At 45.7% G+C, this 23,940-nt stretch overlaps 1 protein-coding gene across 4 annotated transcripts in view; it reads left to right on the top strand.

The window, feature by feature from the left end:
* ADAMTS3 (ADAM metallopeptidase with thrombospondin type 1 motif 3) overlaps positions 1 to 13,961 on the top strand; it is a 128,276-nt gene extending 114,315 nt beyond the window's left edge. For 2 of the 4 annotated variants that reach the window (XM_041122759.1, XM_030016096.2), the window contains 8 exons: positions 804 to 884; positions 2,490 to 2,653; positions 3,258 to 3,423; positions 4,165 to 4,297; positions 4,568 to 4,775; positions 5,524 to 5,641; positions 8,447 to 8,590; positions 11,374 to 13,961. In XM_041122759.1, coding sequence (XP_040978693.1) covers positions 804 to 884; positions 2,490 to 2,653; positions 3,258 to 3,423; positions 4,165 to 4,297; positions 4,568 to 4,775; positions 5,524 to 5,641; positions 8,447 to 8,590; positions 11,374 to 11,969 — 1,610 coding nt within the window. In that variant the 3' untranslated portion in view covers positions 11,970 to 13,961. The remainder of the gene's footprint in view (positions 1 to 803; positions 885 to 2,489; positions 2,654 to 3,257; positions 3,424 to 4,164; positions 4,298 to 4,567; positions 4,776 to 5,523; positions 5,642 to 8,446; positions 8,591 to 11,373) is intronic. The other 2 variants (XM_041122765.1, XM_030016106.2) reach the window with 1 other exon arrangement.
* Positions 13,962 to 23,940: the final 9,979 nt, after the last annotated feature.

The raw sequence follows: 23,940 nt of genomic DNA, 5'->3' as shown, positions 1-23,940 counted from the left end.
TCAGAGTGCTTATGATGCTCTTGATTAAAACTTGATACAGAAGCATCTGTTGACAGGTCCCTAGGAGGGATGTTAGCCTTCCTAATGAAAACACTTACTTAACGTTACAGTAATTACCTGTGGTTTGGACTGATAAATAATTGAAATTTAAAATAAGAATTGCTTTCTTTGGGAACAGCTTTTTACTTTTAGCTGTAGAGAGTTGAATTCAGCCCCGTCACTTCAGCACTAGCAATTTAATTTATGCGTTTTACATTCCCAGTTGTAAATAGTTTGGGTTAACTTCCATACAGACAAGCCTTTTCTGACGCGTAGCGACAGCACACTGTACTACGCCCACCTTTCTCCAGTCTTTGATGTCTCAGAAGTAAGCAGACACACTTAAGACATTAACATATAACACGGCAGTAAGTAAACTCAAATCTAACGACCGGGCTGATGAGCGATTTGGAAAAAATAATCAGGAAGACTTGTGGTTTTCCCCCTCGTACGCTGAGAAACATAGGAAACATATTTTTGCCTGAAGTGTTGATTGATACGGCCTGTAGCAGTGTAGCTAGTCAAGTGACAAATAGATTTGTAACTGGTTTCTCTTCTCTCCCTGACAGAGAAAAAACACAAGGAGGTCTTGTCAAATACGTTACAAAACTATTTGCTCAGTTTCTTTCTGACACTGCTTCTCAGTTGATGATGGATGCCCTCTTCTGCAAGTAGAAGCTGGGTCATGTAGCGCGCTCCTAACCATGGCTATTACTTTTTCTTTCTGTCTCTGCTTTCTCCATTGACTACTACACATGCCAAAGGGTACCTTAAGATGTTTGATATCCCTCCTGGTGCTCGACATGTGTTTATCCAAGAAGACGAGGCTTCTCCTCACTTTCTTGGTAAGTGTTTCTCCTCAGGTTTGGCTTTGAGGCATGATGCGAAGCATGGGGCAGTCATGCAGAAGAACCTGAGAAATGAGATAACCAAATTAAAGCATTTGGGGTAAATATGGGCCTTCAAAATTGCACATTAAGGACTGAGTCTTACAGCATAAACTCAGCAAACAGACATTTACTTCTCATTTGAATTCTCCAAATATTAAACTGATCCCAATTTGCATGTTTACTAACAAAAGATTGTCATCACTCATATTTAAAGGGGCACTGCCAGGGTAAAAACGATGTATTCTATTATGTAAATCAAATTCAGTATCTTTAATTATTCTTATTTGCTGCAGATTGTAAGCAACAACTATTTTAATGGAAAGAAGATTGTGGAACTTGTGATATATTTGTAGTCCATTTCATTTCGGTTTTTTCTCACATAGGACAGTTCATACTGTTATCAATCAATTTGTATCTTACTGCTTACCATTTTCTAACACTTAAGGGATTTTTAGCTCACAGGAGAGGGGTGAGATCTTCCATGGATTTTAACGGTCTTTTAATCAGTTCCTCATGTGCTAGGGCAGTGTCTGAGTTGTAAACCCTTCAGGCAGAGTTGGATTAGTTACTAAGAAGAAGTAGGAATAGAAAAGAAAAAAAAGAAGAAATTGTTTCAACTGTGATAATGTCAAAGGGGGAAACTTAGCTTTTGAGGTCCAAAAGCTTCATTTTGGACCAAGCATAGCCTGAGAGTAACTTTCAGAGAAGCATAGCTTCGCTTTGGCGGCAAGTGGCTTCGTGAAGCTACCCACTAGGTACTGCAGAGCTCCTGCATATGGATTACTGTAATCATAGGAACCTGTAAGATTTCTGCATAGGTGGGTTTTTTTTATCATGTTTTATGCTGCATTGGAAAAAGTTGTACGAAAGAAAAAGTGAGGGTCCATCTTTCAGATATCTAATGTATTGGCTTCTAATTGGAGCATAATAATAATAATCCCCACACTACGTGACTTCTGAGGTGTGCTGCAGGAACCCCAAACCAAGTAGTTTCCCAGGGGTTCAAATGCCTCAGCTCTTTGCTGACTGATTTTAGCATCTCGTACATACATATGTACGAAAAGAAACTGAAATGTGATGAAAAAGTTGTCATTTGCAGAATCTGAGGAAAATAAGAAATGCACTTCAAGTCTGCTGAGGTGTCTGTTACACTGATAGGCATTCCCAGTAATACTGATTTTGGTCTTGCGCAAATAAGGAAGACGGGCAGTTCTGAAGATTTGACCTGAGTTCCTTGCTACTACCCGTGCTTCTTGGGAACTAGGGCTAGTGTGGGAAATGTGCGCATTACGTAGGAAGAAGTGCCTCTCTCTAGTTCTCTATCTAATTCACGTGGATGAGGAGGTACAAAATTGAAGCAAATACGCGAATGCATCTATCGTCAAACTGGAATTCGGAGGCTGCGTGAGATGGCCGTGGGGGGTCTTTCTCTCGGTGTTTTGGGTTTTCTTTGCAAAAGGCCTGCCTTCTGTAGTGTCTCCTGTCAAGTTCCACATAAGCTACTATGGTTGCCGACGATATGACAGGAGGCACGACCGGCACTGTTTTCAATCCTTTCAGCAATTAAGAACCAGGCTACAGGACACTATATTCTGAATGGGAAAGGGGAGGAGGCCAGATCCCGATCTTTCATCGACCTGGGCGTGGAGTGGGAGTACAACATAGAAGACGACATAGAAACTCTCCACACTGACGGGCCCTTGCACGATGCGGTGGTTGTGCTGGTAGGTTACGTGTCAAGCACCAGGAATACGGTGGGTTTGTCTCTCATAAAAAGCGCGTGGCCAGCGTGGAGCTTGCGCTGAGATAAAACGGGGCTGTGCAAGACCTCTCTGAAAGACACGTGCCAACGAGGCGGCTGATAGCCCAAAGCCCTTTTCTCATTAAGCTGTTACCCTCTCTTGTAAACTGCTGCCTGGTCACGCAGCGGTAATGTGTCAATCAGTAGCCAAATATTGCGTTGTCGGACATCAGTGGGACGCTTCCAGTGTACCAAAAAGGGGCACGGCATGGCAAACCATGTCCGAGACCAGCCCTACTCTTCAGCCAGGTCAATGATGTGGCCACACCTTCCTTTCATCTGAGATGATGGTGTCCTACTTGGCCAGCTAGAGCCTAGAAACATATGTCATTTTAAATGGCTCTCTATTGATTGTACTATTGCTAGTTCTAACTGTGAAGACAAAAACCAATTTGTTTTTTTTTCCCAATGAGTTAACTAGCAGTTTCCATGTTTCCCCTAAAAGCCAGGCCTTGGTTTCTTTACTTTGCAAAGTAATAAATAATAGCTCTGGTTTTGTACCACTGTTTACATTTGATTATTAATAGATCATTCCTCGGGAGAATGACACAAGATCTAGCCTGACTTACAAATACATCATTCACGAGGATTCAGTACCAACTATCAACAGCAACAATGTCCTACAGGAAGAAATAGATACTTTTGAGTGGGCGTTAAAGAGTTGGTCGCAGTGCTCCAAACCCTGTGGTGGAGGTAAACAGATGCCGTAGCACTTTCTATTAATGAATGACAAATTACTGAAAGCGGAAAAGTAAAAGGTGGGGGACGTGAAGGCTTTAGAAATCTTGGCCTTCCTGTTTTTTAAAAGCAGTTTGTTATTTTGGGTACCCAAGCCTAAAATATCTTAAGTGCCTGATTATTCAAAAGTGTCACACTGCCAGCCTAGAAAGAAAAAGTTCTTTTTAGGTGTTTAAATTCACTACCCAGAGCCACCTTGGAAGTACAGACTGGGACATTTATGCTACTGAGTGTTCACTGTACTTGCGGTACGTACATTACTCTTATGCAAAGATTGGGGAATGCAAATGTCAAAATAACTTCAACTCTTACATATAGCAGTTGAGCAGGTAATGTGTTCTGGTAGCAAAAACACTAAAATAAGACTTGGGTTCATTCCCAGGTTAGCCGGTGACCGGCTGCTTGATGTTTAGGAGGTAATTTCTCCCCTCTCTATGCCGTGATTTGTCTGTAATGCAGAGGTTAGACTAAGGGGTCGTAACTGTCCCTTCTGGCCTGAAAAACCTATCACAGTGTCATCTTATAAATAGCATCCACGGAGCATTGTGCAGCAGTCTTGTGCCTGACAACTGAACAAATCGTGAGCATGTTTAAATACTTCATAAATATCTGTCATGTAAAACCATTTAATAGGTCATAAAACTTAGGTTTAAACCAAAAATTCTAACAAGGGCCTGTTTTGCCGATATTTTCCAGGGTTCCAGTACACCAAATACGGGTGCCGCAGGAAAAGTGATAACAAAATGGTTCATCGCAGCTTCTGTGAAGCCAGCAAAAAGCCAAAGCCCATTCGTAGAATGTGCAATCTTCAAGAATGCACACAGCCTCTGTAAGTATGTCTCGCATAAAGATGTAAATGATTGCTCCTTGTGGTAGGTGTCGAAGTTAACCCAAGCCAAATTTGCTAGGATGCTGACAGCTTTCTAGACTGGAGTTCCTGTGTTACGGATGGGTTTTTTCCACCTGTATAGGAATGCTTACTGATCTTACTGAGTGGTTTCATCACAAAAATATCGTATACTAAGGGCTGCCTGACCCGACAGTAGTTTGGATAACAGGTAAAAGTTGCGATGGCATCTTACTCCTTTTTACTTCCCAGCTGGGCAGCAGATGAGTGGGAATACTGCACAAAAACCTGTGGGAATTCAGGCTACCAGATCCGTACTGTGCGTTGCATTCAACCCCTTCATGACGGCGCCAACCGCTCCGTCCATTTCAAGTACTGTAGCGGAGATCGCCCCGAGAGCCGCAGGCCGTGCAACCGGGTACCGTGCCCCGCACAGTGGAAAGCTGGACCCTGGTCTGAGGTAGGCAAGCAGCGGTCGTGAGCGAGTAACGTGCCTTTGCTAACATCTCCCAAGTGCCTCCGAAGTCAGAGCTGTGCCTGGGCTCAGAGCTCCGGACTGCACCGGACAGTTTTCCAAAACCTGAAAATCTGCAGCAGGTAATGCCTTCCAGCTTCACGGGCTTCTATAGCTCTGGAGACTTCTCCAGAAACCGGCAAGGAAAATATTCACAATATCACATACACGATCCTGCAAAACGAATGTTGACATTTTGCTTGGTTTTCTCCAAGTTTCCAACTTCTCAATTCCCCGCTTCTGAGGATAGCGTAACATTTTTTACCAGCTCGGACTGTTTTGGAATCACAGAGTTTCTGCAAGCGTTGATATTGTTATAATGACTTGGGAACAGACAGCTGAACCCTACAGCTAACTCAGTGAACACTTGAGTTTTCTCTGCCCTTTGTATTCTCTTTATGTTACACTGCCAAGATCAGGTATCGGGCTACGGGAAGTATAAGTAGCAAAAATTCATAATATGCACTAATAATAAATTTAACGTTACAGAAAGCAAGAACCAAGGAAAAAAAACATCATCCTCCTCTGCATATTTCTCCATAACGTCAGCCGTCACTAAAGTCTACTTTCAAAACAAATTGCTGGAATGTATAGCTTGACCTGAAAGCCAACCTTGGGCTATTTTAGACACCTTAATTTTTGCACTTTGCTGTGAAAGCTGAATGTCCTGAGTCGTCTTGTGTCTGTTTTGTAGTGTTCTGTGACCTGCGGGGAGGGAACCGAGACCCGGCAGATCCTGTGCCGTGCTGGTGACCAGTGCGATGGAGAAAAGCCAGAATCAGTGAGGGTTTGTAAACTCGCCCCCTGCAATGGTAAGAGAACGTCGTAAAATGACTGCAGTAGATGAGGGTAACAATTCCTGTCTCGGTGCAGCCTGTCTAGATAGCACAGTGCTGGGTAGAGGTGTTAGACACGGATTTCATCCTTGAGCGAACTCCAGTGAAAAATTAAGAGACCTATAGTTGGTCGAAATAAAAGCTAAGCTTTCTGTGAACTTTCTGTGTTAATGTGTACAGGTTTCTAAGGCGAGGCAGAGCCTATGCTTATGAACAGGTAGTGTGCACACCAAACTTGTACTGTACTGCATTTTAAAGATATTACACTGTCAGGTGACAACCACACAGCACCGTTCATCTCTTGCATGCTAGAAAATGCACCCCTTCCTTGGAGATTCTCACGATTTTTTCCAGCTAAAAGCACCCTGTTGTTTAGTCCAGCACATTACTGATATCGTAGCTCCAGGTAATCGGTGCTTCTCGCACGCCAGGGTCTCTCTTGTAACCATGCTGAAATAGGGGGTTTAAACGTGTTAGCCTGAGTTGCATTTGCAAAAATTTGTGCTAGAGGTGAAGGTCAATCCAAAGTAAACCCTGTTCAGCCTCTAAATCCCAGGATAAGTTTTGCAAGCCTGCCAATTGAGGAAATGAAAAAAAAATACATAAAAATGGAACCACATTGCATTAATAAGGTTCCTAGGAATCTCGTTATATTGTTCTCATAGGATTTTTTGAAGAGATTTTTAAGCATTTTATGACAACAAGGCCTTTCTTCCTCTGGGTCCATGACTCTCTAAGATTTGGGGTTTATTTGTTTTTTAAATCCCTCATGGTAGTCCTAACACTCTGATCACTAGCTGGTGGAAACAATAGAGTAAGAGTTCTCAGAAGGCGCAGCGTGTTTTCGCACGGAGTGAATCTAACTGCTTCCCACAAGTCTGGTAAAGGTGTCTGCTTTTGCTCTTGTCTTCTGGCAGAGAAAGAACTCAGAGCAGAAAACAATTGTGGGAGCAGTGGAGAGTTATAAAACGTTGTATCCACTAGGTGGGAGCAAATCACAGTCTGTGAGACTGTAAACAAGTGCGAGGTTTAAAATCCCGTTTTTCACTGGTGATAAAGATATTTCTGAAACTGAAAGAAATCAGGGCTACATCTTTGCAAAACTGTTCACATAGTTTTGATCTTGTGCTTAAGCACCCCCTTAAAGAAGCTGTACTTTAAGCATCAGCTGGGATTTTCTCAAATAGCCAGTGTTAAATTCCTACCTTTCAAAAGTAAGCAGCGCACCGTCTTTTTTTCTCCATGTGAGAGTACTGCGTCTCTCTCACCATAAATAGTGCTCAGAGCCAAGTGCCACTGACCTGTAAGACCTAGGATCCACTTAGGTGGCATATAAGCAATAGGTGGCCTTGTACGGGCCCTTTACAAACGGCGGTCGAATCGCATGGGTTAACACTCACTGTATTTTTAGGGGTTTGGGTGTTGATATGCGCCCCATCTCGCCTGCCCCAGTGAAGGAAGGATTCTATGGTCACAAGTAGGGGGGTGCCTCACAGCGTTCTGAAACACTAGGTGCTCTGCCCAAAGAGAGAGGACGCAGCAACGCATCGCAACAGCTGTTAAAAAAATGTGAACTAATGGCCACTGATACCCCTGGCCTTGATTCAGCAAACTCAGCAAAGACCTGAGCTTTACGAAACCGCTGTGAGCTACGAGGGCACGGACAGCTACATCCAGCCAAGTCCCTCCTGCCGGTGCCAAAACCGCAGGGTCCCCGTGGGTTGTCAACAGCCCGCCTCCTCTATTTGAGCTCAGACCTCTCTGCTCTGCTCAGGGGTTTGGGCCATAACTTTTACCGAGCAGTAAGTAGCTGGCCGTATTCTTTCAGGCCATCTCTTTTTCGCCACACTTTTCTGATGCGGTTTCTACCACGTTCTGTGTTTTGGGAGAATACAGCTAAAATATCGATCGTGTTCGGTAATATTTATGTAGATGAACTCTTTATGCATGGTCATGGCATGTAGATAACCTCTTTATGCGTGGCATTCTTTTACTTTTAAATCTGTATAGCCTTGATTGCTATCTTGATTTTCAGGGCTTTAGACTTAGCAAAACATTAGTCTATATCAAGTTACTACCTGCGTGCAAGATTGCTGAGAGTTTAATCTTAATGGAGTTGTCCTGAACATTTGCCGCAGATGGTGCGATTTCTTTTGTGCTATGTGGCATATTAGCATTTCTCTTCCATTTCATGAAAAAACATGTGCCTGCATACGGGAGAAGAGCCACCAGCTCTTCCACCGTATGCCTCGGTGGAGCTGAGTCTCATAGTGTGGAAAAATGAGGACACCTCCCATAGATATTTCACTTAAGCTTTATAGGTTTCTGTGATTAGAAGGAAAGAGGAGGTAGAATTTTATCCTGCAGGTGCATAGCAATAATCTGAGCAGCAGTCATGTTTCTGTGGCTGTGCCAGATTAGAAGAATGGATTTTGTGGTGCTCAGACAAATAGATGAGCCACGTAAAAACCTGTATAGAACAGACCCTCGAAAAGTCTTTATACAAGCTGTCCCTGCTTTGCAACACAAGATACAAAATGAAGAAAGCACGTGTTGTTTTAAATTTTAGTCCCTAAATACCAACTTTCAGCGAGATTTCTCAATGGGATGCTGTCAGCAAGCAATGTACTTAGAGTTACAGTGATGCCTTCTGTAAGAGCTGTTTCAATTCTAAAATCTAATGTGAAAATTTTTTAGTTGATTTAAATTATATTCTAGTAGCTTCATCTTCTAAAGATTCCCTAGGGAGCCGATACGCTTTCTTGTGTCTTCTGCTCTTAGTTACCGTGAAGCAAGTAACAAATTGTGAGAAGGAGAACTTTTACCGTGAACATCAGCGGAAGGATACAAGCACTTACATACTGAATAGGAAATGGTTGACTAGGTTGTGCAGAATTAACCTAAAAAATAAAAAAAAGGGATTATGTGAGTATACAGCTCCAAGATTGTACTTATGGAACCTACTGAAAGTAGATAAGTACAAAACCAAATCTTTGCACTGTCGCATGAGTCATGAAATCTAAACCATCACAAACCGGTATCACAAAAATTAACCGTGGGCGAAAAGGACCAAATAAGATGCATTGTCACTACGGAAAGGCAAAAATAATTGTTTGGTACTTTCTGTTTTGGTTAGTCACTTTAGGTGATACTATTTGCTTTGACTTATATACTGACGTAAATCACAGTACGTTAACAAGATGATTGCCATAATTTTCCAGATCAGGTGCTTTCGTTTACACAGAAGCATAAAGATTGTTCTATATATGATGCAAAGATTTGTGTTTCAATATTAGCTTTTCTAGTTTAGATTAATTATAAATATAGCCCTTGAATTTCCCATGCTAATTTCCTGCTGAAAATAGTCTTATAGTGCCTTCATGGAGTACGTGTATTTCCACGCAAAGCTGCAGGTTTAATGCTAGGTTTGTCAAGAACCAACAAACATCTATGCAAGGAAACACGTCGGGATGAGGAGCAAAGAAAATTTTTGTGTTACGTGCCGCAGTTGTGTAATTTGCTATTTATAAACAAGGTCCCACAACCCCACTGGTTTACTGAGTTCAGTGGAATTAAGCTGATTTACACTTATTGTGTAAATGGAGAGGTTGGGCTGCAGTTAATATTTTAAAACAAGAAAATTGGTTGCCTAACATACTGTTGACGTGTGGTGCGGCAGCGTCTACACAGATGAAAAAACACCGCTGTACAGAAAGCTAATTTAATTGCAGAGCTTAATAAGTGGTGTTACATGCCATCTGTTGCTCATGAAAATGTTGACTACGGAATTGCTAACTATGAATGGAGGACTAGGCATGGAACAGATCTTCTCAATAGCTGGGGTTAACTTTTGGCTTTTCACATGATAATTTTGCATACTTCTATCTTAAGTAAAACCCATCAATACCATTTCAACCAGCCGTGATATCTTAGGAAAATTCTGCCAATGGAAACTTTTTGCTGGTCTCTCCCTGAAGTGTTTGAATCGTTACAGGATGCAGCCAGCTACTCATTTGTCCCCGTTGCTGGTTTTATGTCCTGTGACGGGTAACATGTTTGTAGGGTCCTGGTCTGATTCTGGAGCCCTGCCAGGGCCTTAGCGCCCGATTTAGGAGACTGAGGGGAGACACAGACGCCCCGTGTTTCTCAAGAGTCCCAGTCGCTGGGCTGAGTCCTCCGTGGGAGAGCGACAGGTTCGGCTGGAACACGGCACTGAAAGGCACGGTCTGTTCTGAGGGTCCCTGTAGGTGTCTGTGGGAAGGCGGTTGCCCCTCTCTGCCTACAGGAGCATTGACTTTAACATAGCAAGATGCTTTTCGGAATGGTGTTGCCCCTGCTGCGAGGCTGGACGAGGTGACCTTCCGAGGTGCCTTCCTGCGTTAGTCTCTTGGGTGTTCATGCTGCCAAGGCACGTGATACTCCAAACTACACAGATAATTAACAGTATAAATGAGCGGTAGGATGAGTTAGACACAGGGAGGAGAATAAAAAGCAAGCATTAAATCTCCTCATTTTAAAATCTGCAAATAGTGCAGCTCATTTCAAAGGCCCGGAGCCAACCTCCCGTCGTCTTCTGTGCCTTGACACAGCTCTGCTCAGATACTAACTGAGAATTTGACTTTTCCTGTGAAACGAGAGTGAAGTTTTAATTTAAACGCGCATTCCCATACAGAATACCAAACTACGCAGGGAGCTTGTACCTTGATGTAGTCAGTACAACAGACTGCAAGATTAAGAACATAAATTCTCAACGGTGCCACCTACTCATGAGAGTTACAAACTCTCAGTGTTTGTCCCAGTCCTGGTAACAGTAAAACTTAGGACTTCACCTTTGAGCTCACGTGACAGTCTGAAGGAGCCTGGCCGAGTACTGATGTGCTCTTAGCTCAATATCAAAGCCTTATTTTTCTTCTGACTTTTTGCGTTACTGCTTTCCTCTCTACCAGTTTTGTCCAACGTGACCACTGCATCTCTGTTTGTGGAACAGACATCCAGCAAATGCTTAAAGAAACAGTGACGTTTTGGGGATCTCTAATACATCTTTGACCTCTCTAAGATCTTTTCCCTGACTGGGAAAGGGAATGCCACACACTTAACTTCAAGGCATGTTATGTCTGAGCTTTCAGTTAAAATTTTTCCATCAGTTCTCCAGTTATGGTTAGGTCACTGAAAAACTCCGACTTTATTCAAACAAAACTTTACCCAACTATAACATTTTATTTTAAGACATCATGTAAAAGGCATCTTTGAGAGGTATTGCTTGGGATTTAATTTCTTTAAGGGAAGATTTCATTGTTTTTAGTGCTGTTGGTAGATAACTTCCTCAGGCTACAAGTGAAGGTGATTTGGGGTGGGTAGAACCACATCTGGCCCAGTATGTGGGAGCTCTAGTAGGTTAGCACTGGAAATTGTTGCCTGTGACCCTCCGCAAAGATAACATGCCTTCCCACGGCTCTTCGTTTCTGGTGTGCGCAGAAGCTGACGTTGTCAAAGTGACCACCGATATCTTTGCTTCCCAACTAGGGTTATTTTTTAGGGTGGTGGTGGGTTCTGTCAGGGGATGAAGCATCTCAGGTTGCCTAATCGTAGTTGCCCATCGTTCATGAAACGTAGGCAGAGCTTTTATCAGTGCCCATCTAAATGCTGTCCTCCGGGCGTTTTGGTGCTCTTCACTAGGTTTTACAATCGCCATTACATCTGTTTTGCAGACGAGCCCTGTATAGGAGACAAATCTATCTTCTGTCAGATGGAAGTGCTCGCACGTTACTGTTCCATCCCTGGCTACAACAAGCTGTGCTGTGAGTCCTGCAGCAAGCGCAGCAGCACGCTCCCACCGCCGTTCCTCACGGAAGCTGCTGAAACCGAAGAGGAAGCGATGTTTGATCGGAGCGATCTGCCGAGGGCTTTGATGATGCCGACCCCTGTGGTGCCCCGCTACGCACAGTTCCCGCCTGGGAGAAGTTCTCTGGGCGGGCTTCCTTTCGCAGGAGAGAACGCCGACGCGCACGACTCCCCGTCCAACGCCCAGCCCAAAGGTGCTGAATTTCCGCAATGGAGAGCTCCTCAGGCGAGGAAGACCTCGAGGCTGTTCGCTTTGCTACACCGGTCACCTGCCAACAGCAGCAGCAGTCTCCATCCTCGTAACGCCCTCGCGTTGGCCGCAGCCGTTCCCGTGGTGCCAGCTGGCGTGGTGCCAGCTGGCAACACCACCGCGGGTGCTCCTTCTCCATCGAGAACCTCACGGAGGGGGGAGAAGCACGCCGAGAAGAGATGGCCTTCGAGGTCCTCCACTGTGGAAAGATGAACGCGAATGTCTTGCGGAGGATGGCCGTTGAAAGAGGCTTTGTTTGGCGCTTTGGGTTTGATTTCCTTACTTCTGGACGCTATGGTGCACGCTGCTTTCCACCAGCGGGACGCTGCAGGTCATCAACTCATCTTCCTTGTAAATACAAAGAACAAGAAGTGCTGGTTCACTTTCTAGTTGCTCCCGTCCTCCTCCAATGCTGCGTTATCTGGCTACCTTGAACGCACCGGAGGAAAGCACCAAAGAATATTCCTAACGGTGAGCAGAAGTTGCTGAGGGCGTCAGTCGAGCTCTAGTACAGAAAAGTGGCCCCGACCTCAGCACTCACCTCATTATTTTTGGTTTTAAACACTCGCATGTAGAAAATGCCCCACTACAAGAGGTACCAAACGTTTACAACTATACAAAATACTTTTGCAGTGGAACAACCGAATCCATAAGACTTGTTTTGCTAATTTATCTATATAAACGGATATTGTACGAGCAAATTTGCAGCTGTTGTGTAAATACTGTATATTGCAGAAAGTCAGTATTATTTTTAAGAGTTTTGTGCTGTCAGACAACTGTTTACCTATGTTGCATTCTGGACAATTCTAGGTGCCTGCCATTGAGTACTGCCTTATTTCCATTCCAAGAGTTGATTTTTAAAGCAGCACTATCATAAAAGGAGGAGTTCCCTTTTCATATGAATGACATCTGCTGACACTAGGAAAGGGCTTTTTTGGAGGATCAACAATGTGATGCTTTCTTTCAAAACAGGGGGGAAAAAGCGTAACCCTCAAGGTGTGAGTCTACTTAGAGCCACCCGCCCATTAGAAGTCGGTTTAGAAACTTTAGCGTAATTCCAGTCACAGGTTGGAGAAATGGTTTTACGTGCCTGTGGAGTGAACACCGACACCCGCGGCCTACGCTGAGCAGGCGTTGCTTCAGCTCAGGAGTAGCAGTGCCGTCCCTTAAGTCTCCTTTTGCCGAAGAGGTCAGACCAGTGTAGGAAACCATGTATATACTGTAAGTACTGTAATGTTCACGAGTCAAAAATGAGTTCTGTTTTCCAGATGATCTGTTTGTTGTTTCTGAAGCTGAAAAAGCATCACAGAGGTAGAATAAGCGCTAACAAGAAGTAGCTGTGGCAAGACCTAAAATAGATTTTTTTGTTCCTACTGGAAGCATTGATTTAAAGGTGAGAGAGATATTTATTTTTCAGCATGGTTCACCTCAAAATCTCCACAACCACAATGCATCTGACTGCAATAATGTACTAGTAATTTATGTCAATAACCATCTTGTTCACAGTCCACCCAATCGCACTCTCTCCTGTGTGTTGCTGTAAAGTACTTGTATATAGGATTGAGAACTAAAGATATTTATTAAAAGTTGATTTCTTGATAGTATTTTATGTACTAAATATTTACACTAAGGGCAGTTGACTATTCTTTTTGCCAAGATAAAATAGAGAGATGTAATTAGATACCTGTACATGCTATGTCATATGGATAGAACAGAAATTTAAGCTAACTAAACTACTGTAGAGAAATTGTTGATCTTATTCTTAAAAAAAAAAAAGTCTTATGACAGTTTTTTTTATTACAGGCATCTTTAATTTCTAAATAGGTTATTAAAGTTTCACGTGCAATTTTTGCTTCCCTGTAAAAAGTCCTCGTGATCGACCCATTTAAAAGAACAGTGAATATGTACCTCTGAAATGCTATGAAGTAGGTTAGGACCCCGGAGATTAAATTCTAGAAATATGTGTAGTGATTATGCGGAATCACTAGGAAGAAATAAGGATGAAAATTGTTGTCAGAAGACTTTTAAAGTAAATGAGAATGGGGGTAGGTTAGTCCTGTTCGGGGAAGTGTAGGGTCACACTATGCAAGACGCATCTGACATCGCGATGTGTGTAATCTAACCCGCTGAAGTATTGACTCGACACCTCTAAAGAATTGCTGCTACCTTTCTGCAAGGCTTTTGAAGGTCCAAGAAACTAGTATTAAACAGATTGTACAGACAATCCCTGAGCCTCAAACAGACAAATAGGGTGTGTTTGTTCCTCTAAAATTCCCCAAAAGTCAAATTCTCTTCTCTGTCTTTATCTTTTACATATATACAATGTGGGTGTAGATAATCCTTGTACCTTTTTGATTTCTTTTCTACCAAGCTAATTTCTCTTTCTATAAAGTGTACACTACTGATACTGTTTGTTGTATTGGGGAGCACGTAACAATAAAATCTTTAACATAACAAGTCTTTCTCTGGTTTGATTCACGTGGGAGGGTCTGTTTTTTTCATTTTTAAGTTTTGTCTTTTGCAAAATGACGGGCCGTGTGCTTTAGGCATGACCTTTACCGTCTTGGAAAAAGTGCATTTGAATTAAATATTTAATTTGATTTTTAAAAACACATCCTGCTCTTACCATTGAAGACTGCGGGTTGCAGCGAAATTGGGGTGTTTCCAGTGATCCAAAGATTTCTTGGTACACGCGTGGGCGTCCAGATAGCAGCTCCAACCCTTTTGACGAGAACACGTAACTTTTGGGGCTTTGCTTTTTGAGGAGGGGTATCTGAGGCATTCTGTGCCAGTCAATCAGGAGGCAGCTGCTCTCCTCTCCTTTACCTAGAAATGTTTTCTGAGCTGACGAGAGGATTTCAGGTCACTGCCGGAGGTGGGTCATGCTGGTACTGCTCCAAAACGGCGACAACAATTTTTTTCTGCAGTTCCGGTTGCCCGTTTTCAAGAAGAGTGGACCCGGACCGAAACTTCTAAAGAAAAGCTCATCTGGTAAGAAAACAGGGAGGTCTTCATCTCAGAGGTGGAGTCTAGAGAAACTTTGGGTTTTTAGCTGCGTCTGGAGAAACTTTGGGTTTCTAGCCGAGTCTGGAGAAACTTTGGGGTTTTAACCCAGCAGAGGAGAGGCTGAGAGGGAGATCTAATTGCTGCGTGTATGCACGTAGCAAATATGAACAAGGCAGGAAAACAGATGCCAGTGCTTATGATCCAGCAAGTATATATGCAGCGAGGAGCGACCTATGTCGTGCGTGTACCTCCAGTAAGGCTCTGACAGCCGGGAGCCCCGCACGATGCACGGCAGTCTGAGTGAGGAGAGGAGATTTCCACGCAGCTCCGCTGAGGCCGAGAGGTAAGCCCACCGAGTGGTAAGCCCACCTGGAGCTGCAGACCTACAGGGCATTCACAAACCTGCAAAAGAAGCCCGGCGTTCCTGCGGCAACAGCCTTTGCCTCTGCTACAGATACGTACGGTGGGGCATTAACTTCGGGTGTGGTGGTTTGCACCGGAATTTGCCGGTAGTATTTTGGTATTTGGTCTGTAATTATTGATTTTAATTGTAAATGGTGTCATGAAAAACGTTAAATGATGTTTAAAAAAAAAAAAGGCAAAACAAAATTAATACTAAGAGGCCAAATTTCCAACCCACTGCGTTTGACAAGAGACGTTTGTATCACTCACTTGGGCTTCAGGTCTCAGCTAAACCTCTGTTTTACTACATTCTGCCAAGAATTACACTCTCTGAGTACGTTCTTGATAGTTTTAAGCTGGGCAAGTAAATCTGACGTAAGTGTCTAGTTGAACTCAAATTCTTGTAGAGAAGACCAATACTAACATTTCATAAGCAAGAGTCTTAAAAAAATTCTAAGATCCATCTAAGCGCCACTTGAGAGTGCTAAAAAGCTCTATTAATCAAAGTTCTATGCGCAAGCTGTTAGGGTAAATGGCTCGCAATTGGCAATAACAGTGGTTGTAAACTGCACTCACTGGTTTTCCGCTTCTGGAATGGCTCACAGAACGGCAATACCTGAGAGGGACCGATTTTAATGGGAAACTGCAACTTCAACTGTTCTTGCAACTTCAGCGTGTTGCCAGATGACAGCTTGTTAAAATACCGCTTAAAAAAATTCTGCGAGACCAGCGGGTAGTTTTTCATGTGACAAAGTTCAGGTGTTAGTTCTTTAAAAGTATTGGGGAGAGGTATCTTTGAAGAGACAATTTGAGCCTGTCACCATTTGAATTGTAATTAAGGCAGAGATTCTAGCAGCTTTAACCAGTATCTTAGGAAGATGCCAACCATCTGTATTCCACATAGAAGAAGTGCTTTTCAAGTTTTTAAAGTGCACAAAGAAAGGTCAGGCTTAGGTAAATTGATATTAACACAGTGTAAAACGGATCTGGTTTCTTCCAGGGGCTTCACACGTTCCTGAATTATTCGCATGGGTTTTTTCCTAATTCTCTGAATGTAAGATGGTGCCCAAGGCAAGATCTCTTACGTGGCAGGTGTTGTGTATGAACTGGCCCTTATTAATTGCAGCGAAAAGGGGAAAAAAGCCTCTGTTTTAAATTTCATATTAAGGTAAGGGAGTGCTAATGGCAGAGTCGGGACCGGCGTACCCTGCTGGGTTATTCAGCGAGAGCTGAATGTGAAGTGTCACCTTCTGGGCTGGCAGAGCGTGGACAGAGAGCTGCTGCTGTGACACCGGGGGGGGGGGGGGGGGCGGCAGACGGGAGAGCAGTGTCAGGTTTTCAAAACTGGGAAATCGGAGGTACGGGCAAGACCCTCTGCGGGAAGACAATGCTTTAGAAGGATCAGTCAGCAAAATCACATGTTATTATTCAGACATATAAATCGCCTTTTGCCAACCCACAGAAATACCTGCTCTTGCTTATTTCTTGCATTCAGGCTCTGAGCGTTAGGTCTTTGTTGGAATAATTGGGTTTTAGGACCAGGTGCCTGTGCTGATATGGAAGAGAAATCCCTATCCGTATTGATGGAGGGTGTTTTCGTAGATGAAGATGATTTCCAGGCTGCTCTGAAAGAGATTTCTTTCCTTTTAGTTACAGGAATTTGTCACACTAGGTAACATTTTCTAAAAAAAAATGGCTGGGGGGGGGAATTTGCATTTTCATTTTTGCCCTACTTTGTTTTCAGCCCACACCAATACTGTGCATTTCATTGAGAGACCGATAGATTACTTAGTCCCTGGGGGTTGCTTCTCAAGATCTTGCAAGGACTGTTTGCTTTGGAGTCAAGCCAAAGGACACACACCAGGGATGCTTACAGCACTTGGAGTTGACCACAGTTTCAAAAGAATCTGGCTGGCCTCACACTGAGCGAACTCCAAACTGGGTGGAATGGGTGACTGGAGGGGCGACTGGGTGCTACAAACCAGAACACCTGGGACAGAAGCGGAGACGTGATGCCTGTGGTGCTGCTGAAGGAGGCACGGTAGTTCAGGACGAGCAAGAGCCTTTTCTTTGTTACTTGGTATTAATTTACAGGAGTTTATGCCGTTTCTTTCGGGTACAGTGCACAATATTTTAGCCTGTTACTTATACCCTTGTTCCACGTTGTGAGGGAAGTGCAAAACCCCTTTGAAATTTGATGGGTGATCAATCCAGAGGTACACACATGTACCAGAACAGTGATTTACTCTGTAGGGAAGAGTCACAGCTGCTCCTTTCCTTCCTTTTAGGATGACTGTTTTGCATTGAACATTAAGATTGCATGGGTGTTCATGAAATCAAAGTTATAATAGTACATTTAAATAAATTTAATTTCATGTGTTTCATGGTGTGCAGGTCCTGGACCCAAATGCTAAGACTTCTACGCTACAGTCACCCTCAAAAGGGTGCAAGAGGATCTCTTAGATTCTAGTACCAATCCCAAATTACTTAACCACCTCTACAGAACCTAAGGCAAGTAATATACAGACCTTCCGATGCTCAACTCGTCCCAAACCATTGCTACGCTGCTTTAAGAGACTAGAGAGCATGCCACTTTCCACACGAGAGCTGCTCTATGAGACAAGACCCTTCGCATAGAAACTCAAACACATTCTAATAACAGCATTAAAGAAAAAAATTAAAAGCTGAAAGTAGCAACTCAAACTTGTCCTCCTTTTATTTCCTAGGAAACCTAGCGCACGGGGACAGGCACGCTGGAACAGATTGACCATGTAGCCCAGGATCTTCTTTCTGGCTGTGGTCAATAATGGACACTTAAAGAAAGAACGTAGGAGCAAGGGACGCATAGGATGGCCGTCTATTCCCTGGCAGCCTTCTCTCTCCCTGTGTGCTGTATTCACAACCCGTTGCAAAATTCTGGTTAGTTAGAGTTAACAAATCTGAAAGTGCGGGACCAAATTCTTTTTCCCCAGTTGTTTTACGTCAGGTACTCCTCAGATCTGACATCAGCGCAGGCGGCTCAAGTTATTTCAGTGCCAGCTGAGGAGGTTTATGCTTCTGAGGAAAAGCAATTGCTTTCAACATGTCTTTCTCTGGCAACCGGTTATGATGTTTAACACGCTTCCAGGTTCCCCTGACTTGGGAAAGAGGTACTACTGTAAATTGCTGACAACAGCATAAGAAATCTGTTTAAATCTGAAGAGTGCTTTCTGAGCCTAAGTAAATGCATTTTGAAAGTCCCAAGTGGCTTTCTTAATATCCCATGCCATTTGCAGTGGATGAGAATCACTCAGAGTTTTCCAGTGTCCCAATGGACTCAGCACGGGGAATGAGTCATTAGTGAAGAGGGGCTAAAAGCAAAGTTATCAGAAGTAAACTCCCTTGTGAGAAACACATAGGCACCTCGCCCAGACCTCTGCAGTCAAATGCAAGTGCGAAGCTTTCTCTCACCTGAAATAAGAAGTATGCGTGAAAGGCCAAAAGCATCTTTACAGGAGCCTCAGCTTTTGCCTTTTGGGTGCCGCACCAAAAACGTGTACAGCTGCATCCATCTCTTGATCTCTTCCTGTGACCTTCCTCCGACTCTGAGCCCTTGGAATTTTCCTCCTGAATGTGAGTCTGACATCACTGCGATGGCTGGTCTTGATTTGGGGAGACCTGGAAGGCGTGAAAACTGGAAAAAAAAAAAAAAAAAAAAAAGGCGTGAAAACTGCTCCTTTCAGGATCCTGAATACAGAAGGAGGAGGAATTGAGGGTGAAGACTGGTTTTCCTGCCGCCTCACTCCCTCTCTGCACTTCAATACTTCCTTCTGATTTGAGACTAGACCCTAGCTGTGTATTTTCCAGGAGGAAAAAAAAAATCCTAGTTTTCCAGGAGGCGATGGACGGTGGTGGCAGGGGTTAGAGCCAGGCTCGTGCCCCGGGGGGGACAGCTCTGCCAGCAGACTAGCAGGACTTTTTCCTTGGAATGCCCTCGTCCCCTACGCCTCAGGCTTCCGCCGTGCTCCGAAGAGCATCTACACGCATCCACCCCCTCGTACTGCCCCACGCAGCAGCGGGCGAGTTGGATCCAGAAGATGCTGTACAGTAAGCGCCTTGGAATATAACAAATATTCCTTCCTTTCCGAGACGTTCACAAAGCAGGCCATCCCATCACCGCCACCCCTCCGAATCCCTATTCGGATTCAAGCTATTCCTATAGCATGACCTTTACCGTCTTGGAAAAAGTGCATTTGAATTAAATATTTAATTTGATTTTTAAAAACAGACGTCCTGCTCTTACCATTGAAGAGTGCGGGTTGCAGCGAAATTGGGGGAAAGGAAGGAGTGCGTTTCCAGTGATCCAAAGATTTCCTGGTACACGCGTGGGCGTCCAGATAGCAGCTCCAACCCTTTTGACGAGAACACGTAACTTTTGGGGCTTTGCTTTTTGAGGAGGGGTATCTGAGGCATTCTGTGCCAGTCAATCAGGAGGCAGCTGCTCTCCTCTCCTTTACCTAGACACGTTTTCTGAGCTGACGAGAGGATTTCAGGTCACTGCCAGAGGTGGGTCATGCTGGTACTGCTCCAAAACGGCAACAACAATTTTTTTTTTTTCAACTAATCCTGTGCTATTCCTATTGAAGCTCGCTTGCTTGTGTGCACGTGGGGCAGAACGGAGAGGAGCCACGAGGTCGTGTTTCCCCTGAAGATGGAGCGTGGCAGACCGCCTGTCTGCTGCCAGCAGCAAGGGAGATGCTCCTGGCCTTTCCGGGAAACCGGAGTTCATAGCGGGTGCGATATTGACAAAGCTGGAACACAGAAGAGGAAAGGAGAGGGATAAAGGACGGGCTGCCTGCTGCTTTCTCCTTTGTATCAGTTCTGTGCCCTCTGGAGGGAAGCAATCAAGAGCGCTCGTGTAGCACAGCAAGACATTTGAACTTCATCTTGAAGGAGTACAGAAACTCTCTGGCGCTGGAGCAAGCCGTCGGGCTGAAATGAGCTATGAGAGAACCGCGCTGGTGACCGAGTAATTGGTTCCCATCAGTTGAGAGAGGATTTCTGTGCAATGCGGATTAGCACGTTTCCCTCTTCACAATAAAGTCATTCCTACCTTGAAGTGCAGCAAGATGTCCTGGAGCGCCGTGGGTCAGGGCATCGTAGGACACAACCTCCGCAGTCTGTGACTACTCTGTGATTACGACGTGTTTATTCCCCTCTGCTACGAATATGAAGTACCAATACCTTTATGTTCCATAGTACTCTGGAAGCAGAGATAATAGTGTTTTGGTAAACATATCTTGGCTGTGGATGCGGCATTCTCTCCTTCTTTATGTGTGAAAGGCATGGCACCTGCAGGTGAAAATAAGGAATTAGAAAATCAACATGTAATTGGAACAGTCTATGCTACTGGAAGAAATCTCCTTTTCATATTAAACAATAAAAATGCAATTGCTCTGCATTCTGTGCATATTTCCTCCCTAACATGTTAGTTTCCACAAAAATATTTCTGGATATTGCTTGTAAACTATCCAATAATATTTACTTTTATAAAGCACTCAAAACACACTAAAAAGAACCTGGCCTGAAAATACTCCTGATGCTGTGAAGACACTGAGTAAAGCATCTCCATTTGTCTTTCTTTGGATAAACGGTTTAAAGAAGAACCAGCATCGCCCTTGCTGAGTATGATGGCTCCTGAGTGTGTAAAATGATGTACGTAGTCTGCCTGAAAGCGCTGTCAGTATTTGACGAAAGTGCAACTAACGCTGTAGATACTTCTTCAGTCTTTCAAAACAATATGGTGTCTGGGTGTTCACCTGGGGGAAAAAAAAAAAAAAATTCAGGGTTAGATATTCAAGTTTAGCTTTGAAAATTCCTTTTGGAGTTATACCTGCCCCCCCCCAGAGATGAGCCCTGTATTCGTCTGCTTGGAGCGGCCAAACGCCTGCGCATTTGTCTTTGGCTTCAAGTTTGCTAGGGCAGCTGAGAAAACTGGGCAGGAGAAGCAGGAGTTATTTTCAGCTGAAAATCTGGGGAGCTGAATTGCCTAAAATCCCACCTTGTATTGGTAACCAGAGCTCCCTGCCCCCCCCCTTTCAGGTCTGACGCAGCCCAACACGTGCCTATGTCAGGTATTTTAATGCGCCGGAGTTGAAACGTGCGGAAAACACACGAGGGGAAGACGTTTGGTCTCACCCTCACGCGGACCCCGATGGGCTTTTGCTGCGGAACTGGCCCCCGCGGCGGGCACGCGGGTAATGTATATGGCAGCGGTATATACAGTCCTCGGCACCCGGGCGCCCGCATTGCGTGACGTTGCCCTCTTCCTTTTGTAGGTGGTTGCCATTAGGAAATAAACGACTGGAGCTGTTAAAATGCCGAACGGCGGCGGCACGGAGGCGGCGGCGGAGCCGGAGCTGAGCTGCGGAATTTGGGAGGGCCGAGCACCGGCACCCGGGCCGGGGTCTGGGGGAGAAACGGGGGGGGGGGGGGGGGGGCTCCGTCCCCCATCCTGCTGTCGGTGGGAGAGCTGCCTTGGGGTGGGTTATCGGGGCAAACCCCCTCGTTCTTCTCCCTTAGCAATGGATGGGTGGGTGGCTGCCCCCTTGCATCACCACCCGACGCAATGATGTCATTGCACGGGACCCCGGTCCAGCCGTCGTGGGCAGCCACCCCAGGAGGGATGGAGAGGCAGGAGGGAGCGGGGCGGGGGACTCACGGGCAGCTGCATTACCCCCCCAGGTCGCTGATCTCCGACGCAGAGGAGGAGGAGGATGACGGCACCATAATTACTCTGCCAGCATCCTCCTGGCTGGCAGCCACAGGCCTGGGGGGCTCCTCGCCCCCCCCCCAAGCCCATCTCCATGGGGATAACAGCCCAAAGTCCTGCCTCGGCCAGCTGGTATCCCAAAAGCTCTTGTGTCCTGGGCAGCCCCCGCGTGCTCCACCGCGCTGGAGGAATTCCTGTGGTTTTGGCAAGCGTCAGAACTGCCTTTCCCCACGGCGTGCCCTGGGTTTCGGTGGGACGATGCTGCACCGGGAGGGGCCTCTTGCAGAAACGTTTTACACAGGCCTTTAGCCCAGAGGATAGGAGAAGGAGAACCGCCCCCCCCAACCCCAGAAGGCTCCGGCAAAGCCCCCCCGCCACGTCCCGGCTTCTCCCCCAGGATGGGGACTGGGGGACGGCGGGTGGCTGGGGGGGGGTGCGGGGACCGGGCAGGCAGGGGTACCCCCTGTATTGTACCCCACATTTGCACACCCTGCCCCCCCACTGCTGAACGACCTGGGGGGGTGGTTGGGTGTTGAGTTGGTTTGGTACTTTTGTTTCAATACAGATGGGAAGGGTGCTGAAAGAAATCCGCGTTTCCGAGGGATTTAGCGCCGCCCTGCACGGATCATGCCCCTCGCTTGTGCCACCCCAGGTGAAGGGACCAGTCTGAACAAACCCAGCCCGTTTTTGAAGCTGGGGCAGCCAGCGGACTTGGCGACAGATCGTTTGAAAAACAAGACCCCCTCCCGCCACCGTGACACACGGGGAAAGGGAACCCAGGAAAGGTGCTGCAGCGCTTGGGGCGTCATCGCCTGTGGACAAAGGCTGTGGGAAAAGGGGTTTTCTTCTGTTGTTTGACGTGTAATTCATCATCAGTAGGTGCCCCATCCTGCCTGCTTTTCATGAGGGGCCAGGCTTGGCCAGAGGGGCTCCGGGCGGGCAGAAGGGGCTGAAGTCCCCGTCCTGCCCCGCTGCGGGGGCTGCGGGGTGACAGCACGTGCCTACGGCCGGGGGAGAAGGCTGGCGGCGATGCCCCCCCATTGCAGCGATGTCCCCCAACTCAGCGATGTCCCCCAACTCAGCAATGTCCCCCAACCTTTGCCTTCTTGTTTATATGTTAAAAATAAAAAATAAATGGCCAAAGACGCACCCAAGCGGGGTGGCAGCCTGAGGCACTGTCGTGGTTTAACCCCAGCCGGCAACTAAGCACCACGCAGCCGCTCACTCACTCCCCCCCCCCCACCCAGTGGGATGGGGGAGAAAATCGGGAAAAGAAGTAAAACCCGTGGGTTGAGATAAGAACGGTTTAATAGAACAGAAAAGAAGAAACTAATAATGATGATAACACTAATAAAATGACAGCAGTAATAATAAAATAATTGGAATATACAAATGATGTGTAGTGCAATTACTCACCACCCGCCGATCGATGCCCAGTTAGTCCCCGAGCAGTGATTCCCCCTGCCCCCACTCCCCCCCAATTTCTATACTGGACATGACACCACATGGTATGGAGTACCCTGATGGCCAATTTGGGTCAGCTGCCCTGGCTGTGTCCCCTCCCAACTTCTTGTGCCCCTCCAGCCTTCTCGTTGGCTGGGCTTGAGAAGCTGAAAAATCCTTGACTTCAGCCTAAACACTACTGAGCAACAACTGAAACCGTCAGCGTTATCAACATTCTTCTCCTACTGAACTCAAATCACAGCACTGCACCAGCTACTGGGAAGACCCTAACTCTATCCCAGCCAAAACCAGGAGAGGCCCCGAGACCCTGCCCCGCTCTCTGGCCCTAAAAGCAGCCGGGGGTGGGGGGGGCACCCGGAGCGACCCCGGGGCGATGCAGGGGGGACCCCGGCCAGGGCTGCCCTGCCTTGGTTTGGGGGGCTTGGGGGCCAGTTTTTGCCAGGCTTTGTCCTTTTTCCCTTTTTCAGCAGGTCAGTCTATTTTCCTGCTGGTTTTCTGAGTTGTTTGGCATGGGCAGGTTGAAGGGGCTTTGGTTTGGTTTGGGGTTTTTTTTATTTTGTT

The sequence above is a fragment of the Aquila chrysaetos genome, chromosome 1 (genome assembly GCF_900496995.4).
Source record: "Aquila chrysaetos chrysaetos chromosome 1, bAquChr1.4, whole genome shotgun sequence".
In the NCBI taxonomy this organism is placed as follows: domain Eukaryota; kingdom Metazoa; phylum Chordata; class Aves; order Accipitriformes; family Accipitridae; genus Aquila; species Aquila chrysaetos.
This window is presented reverse-complemented; position numbering and strand designations above follow the sequence as displayed.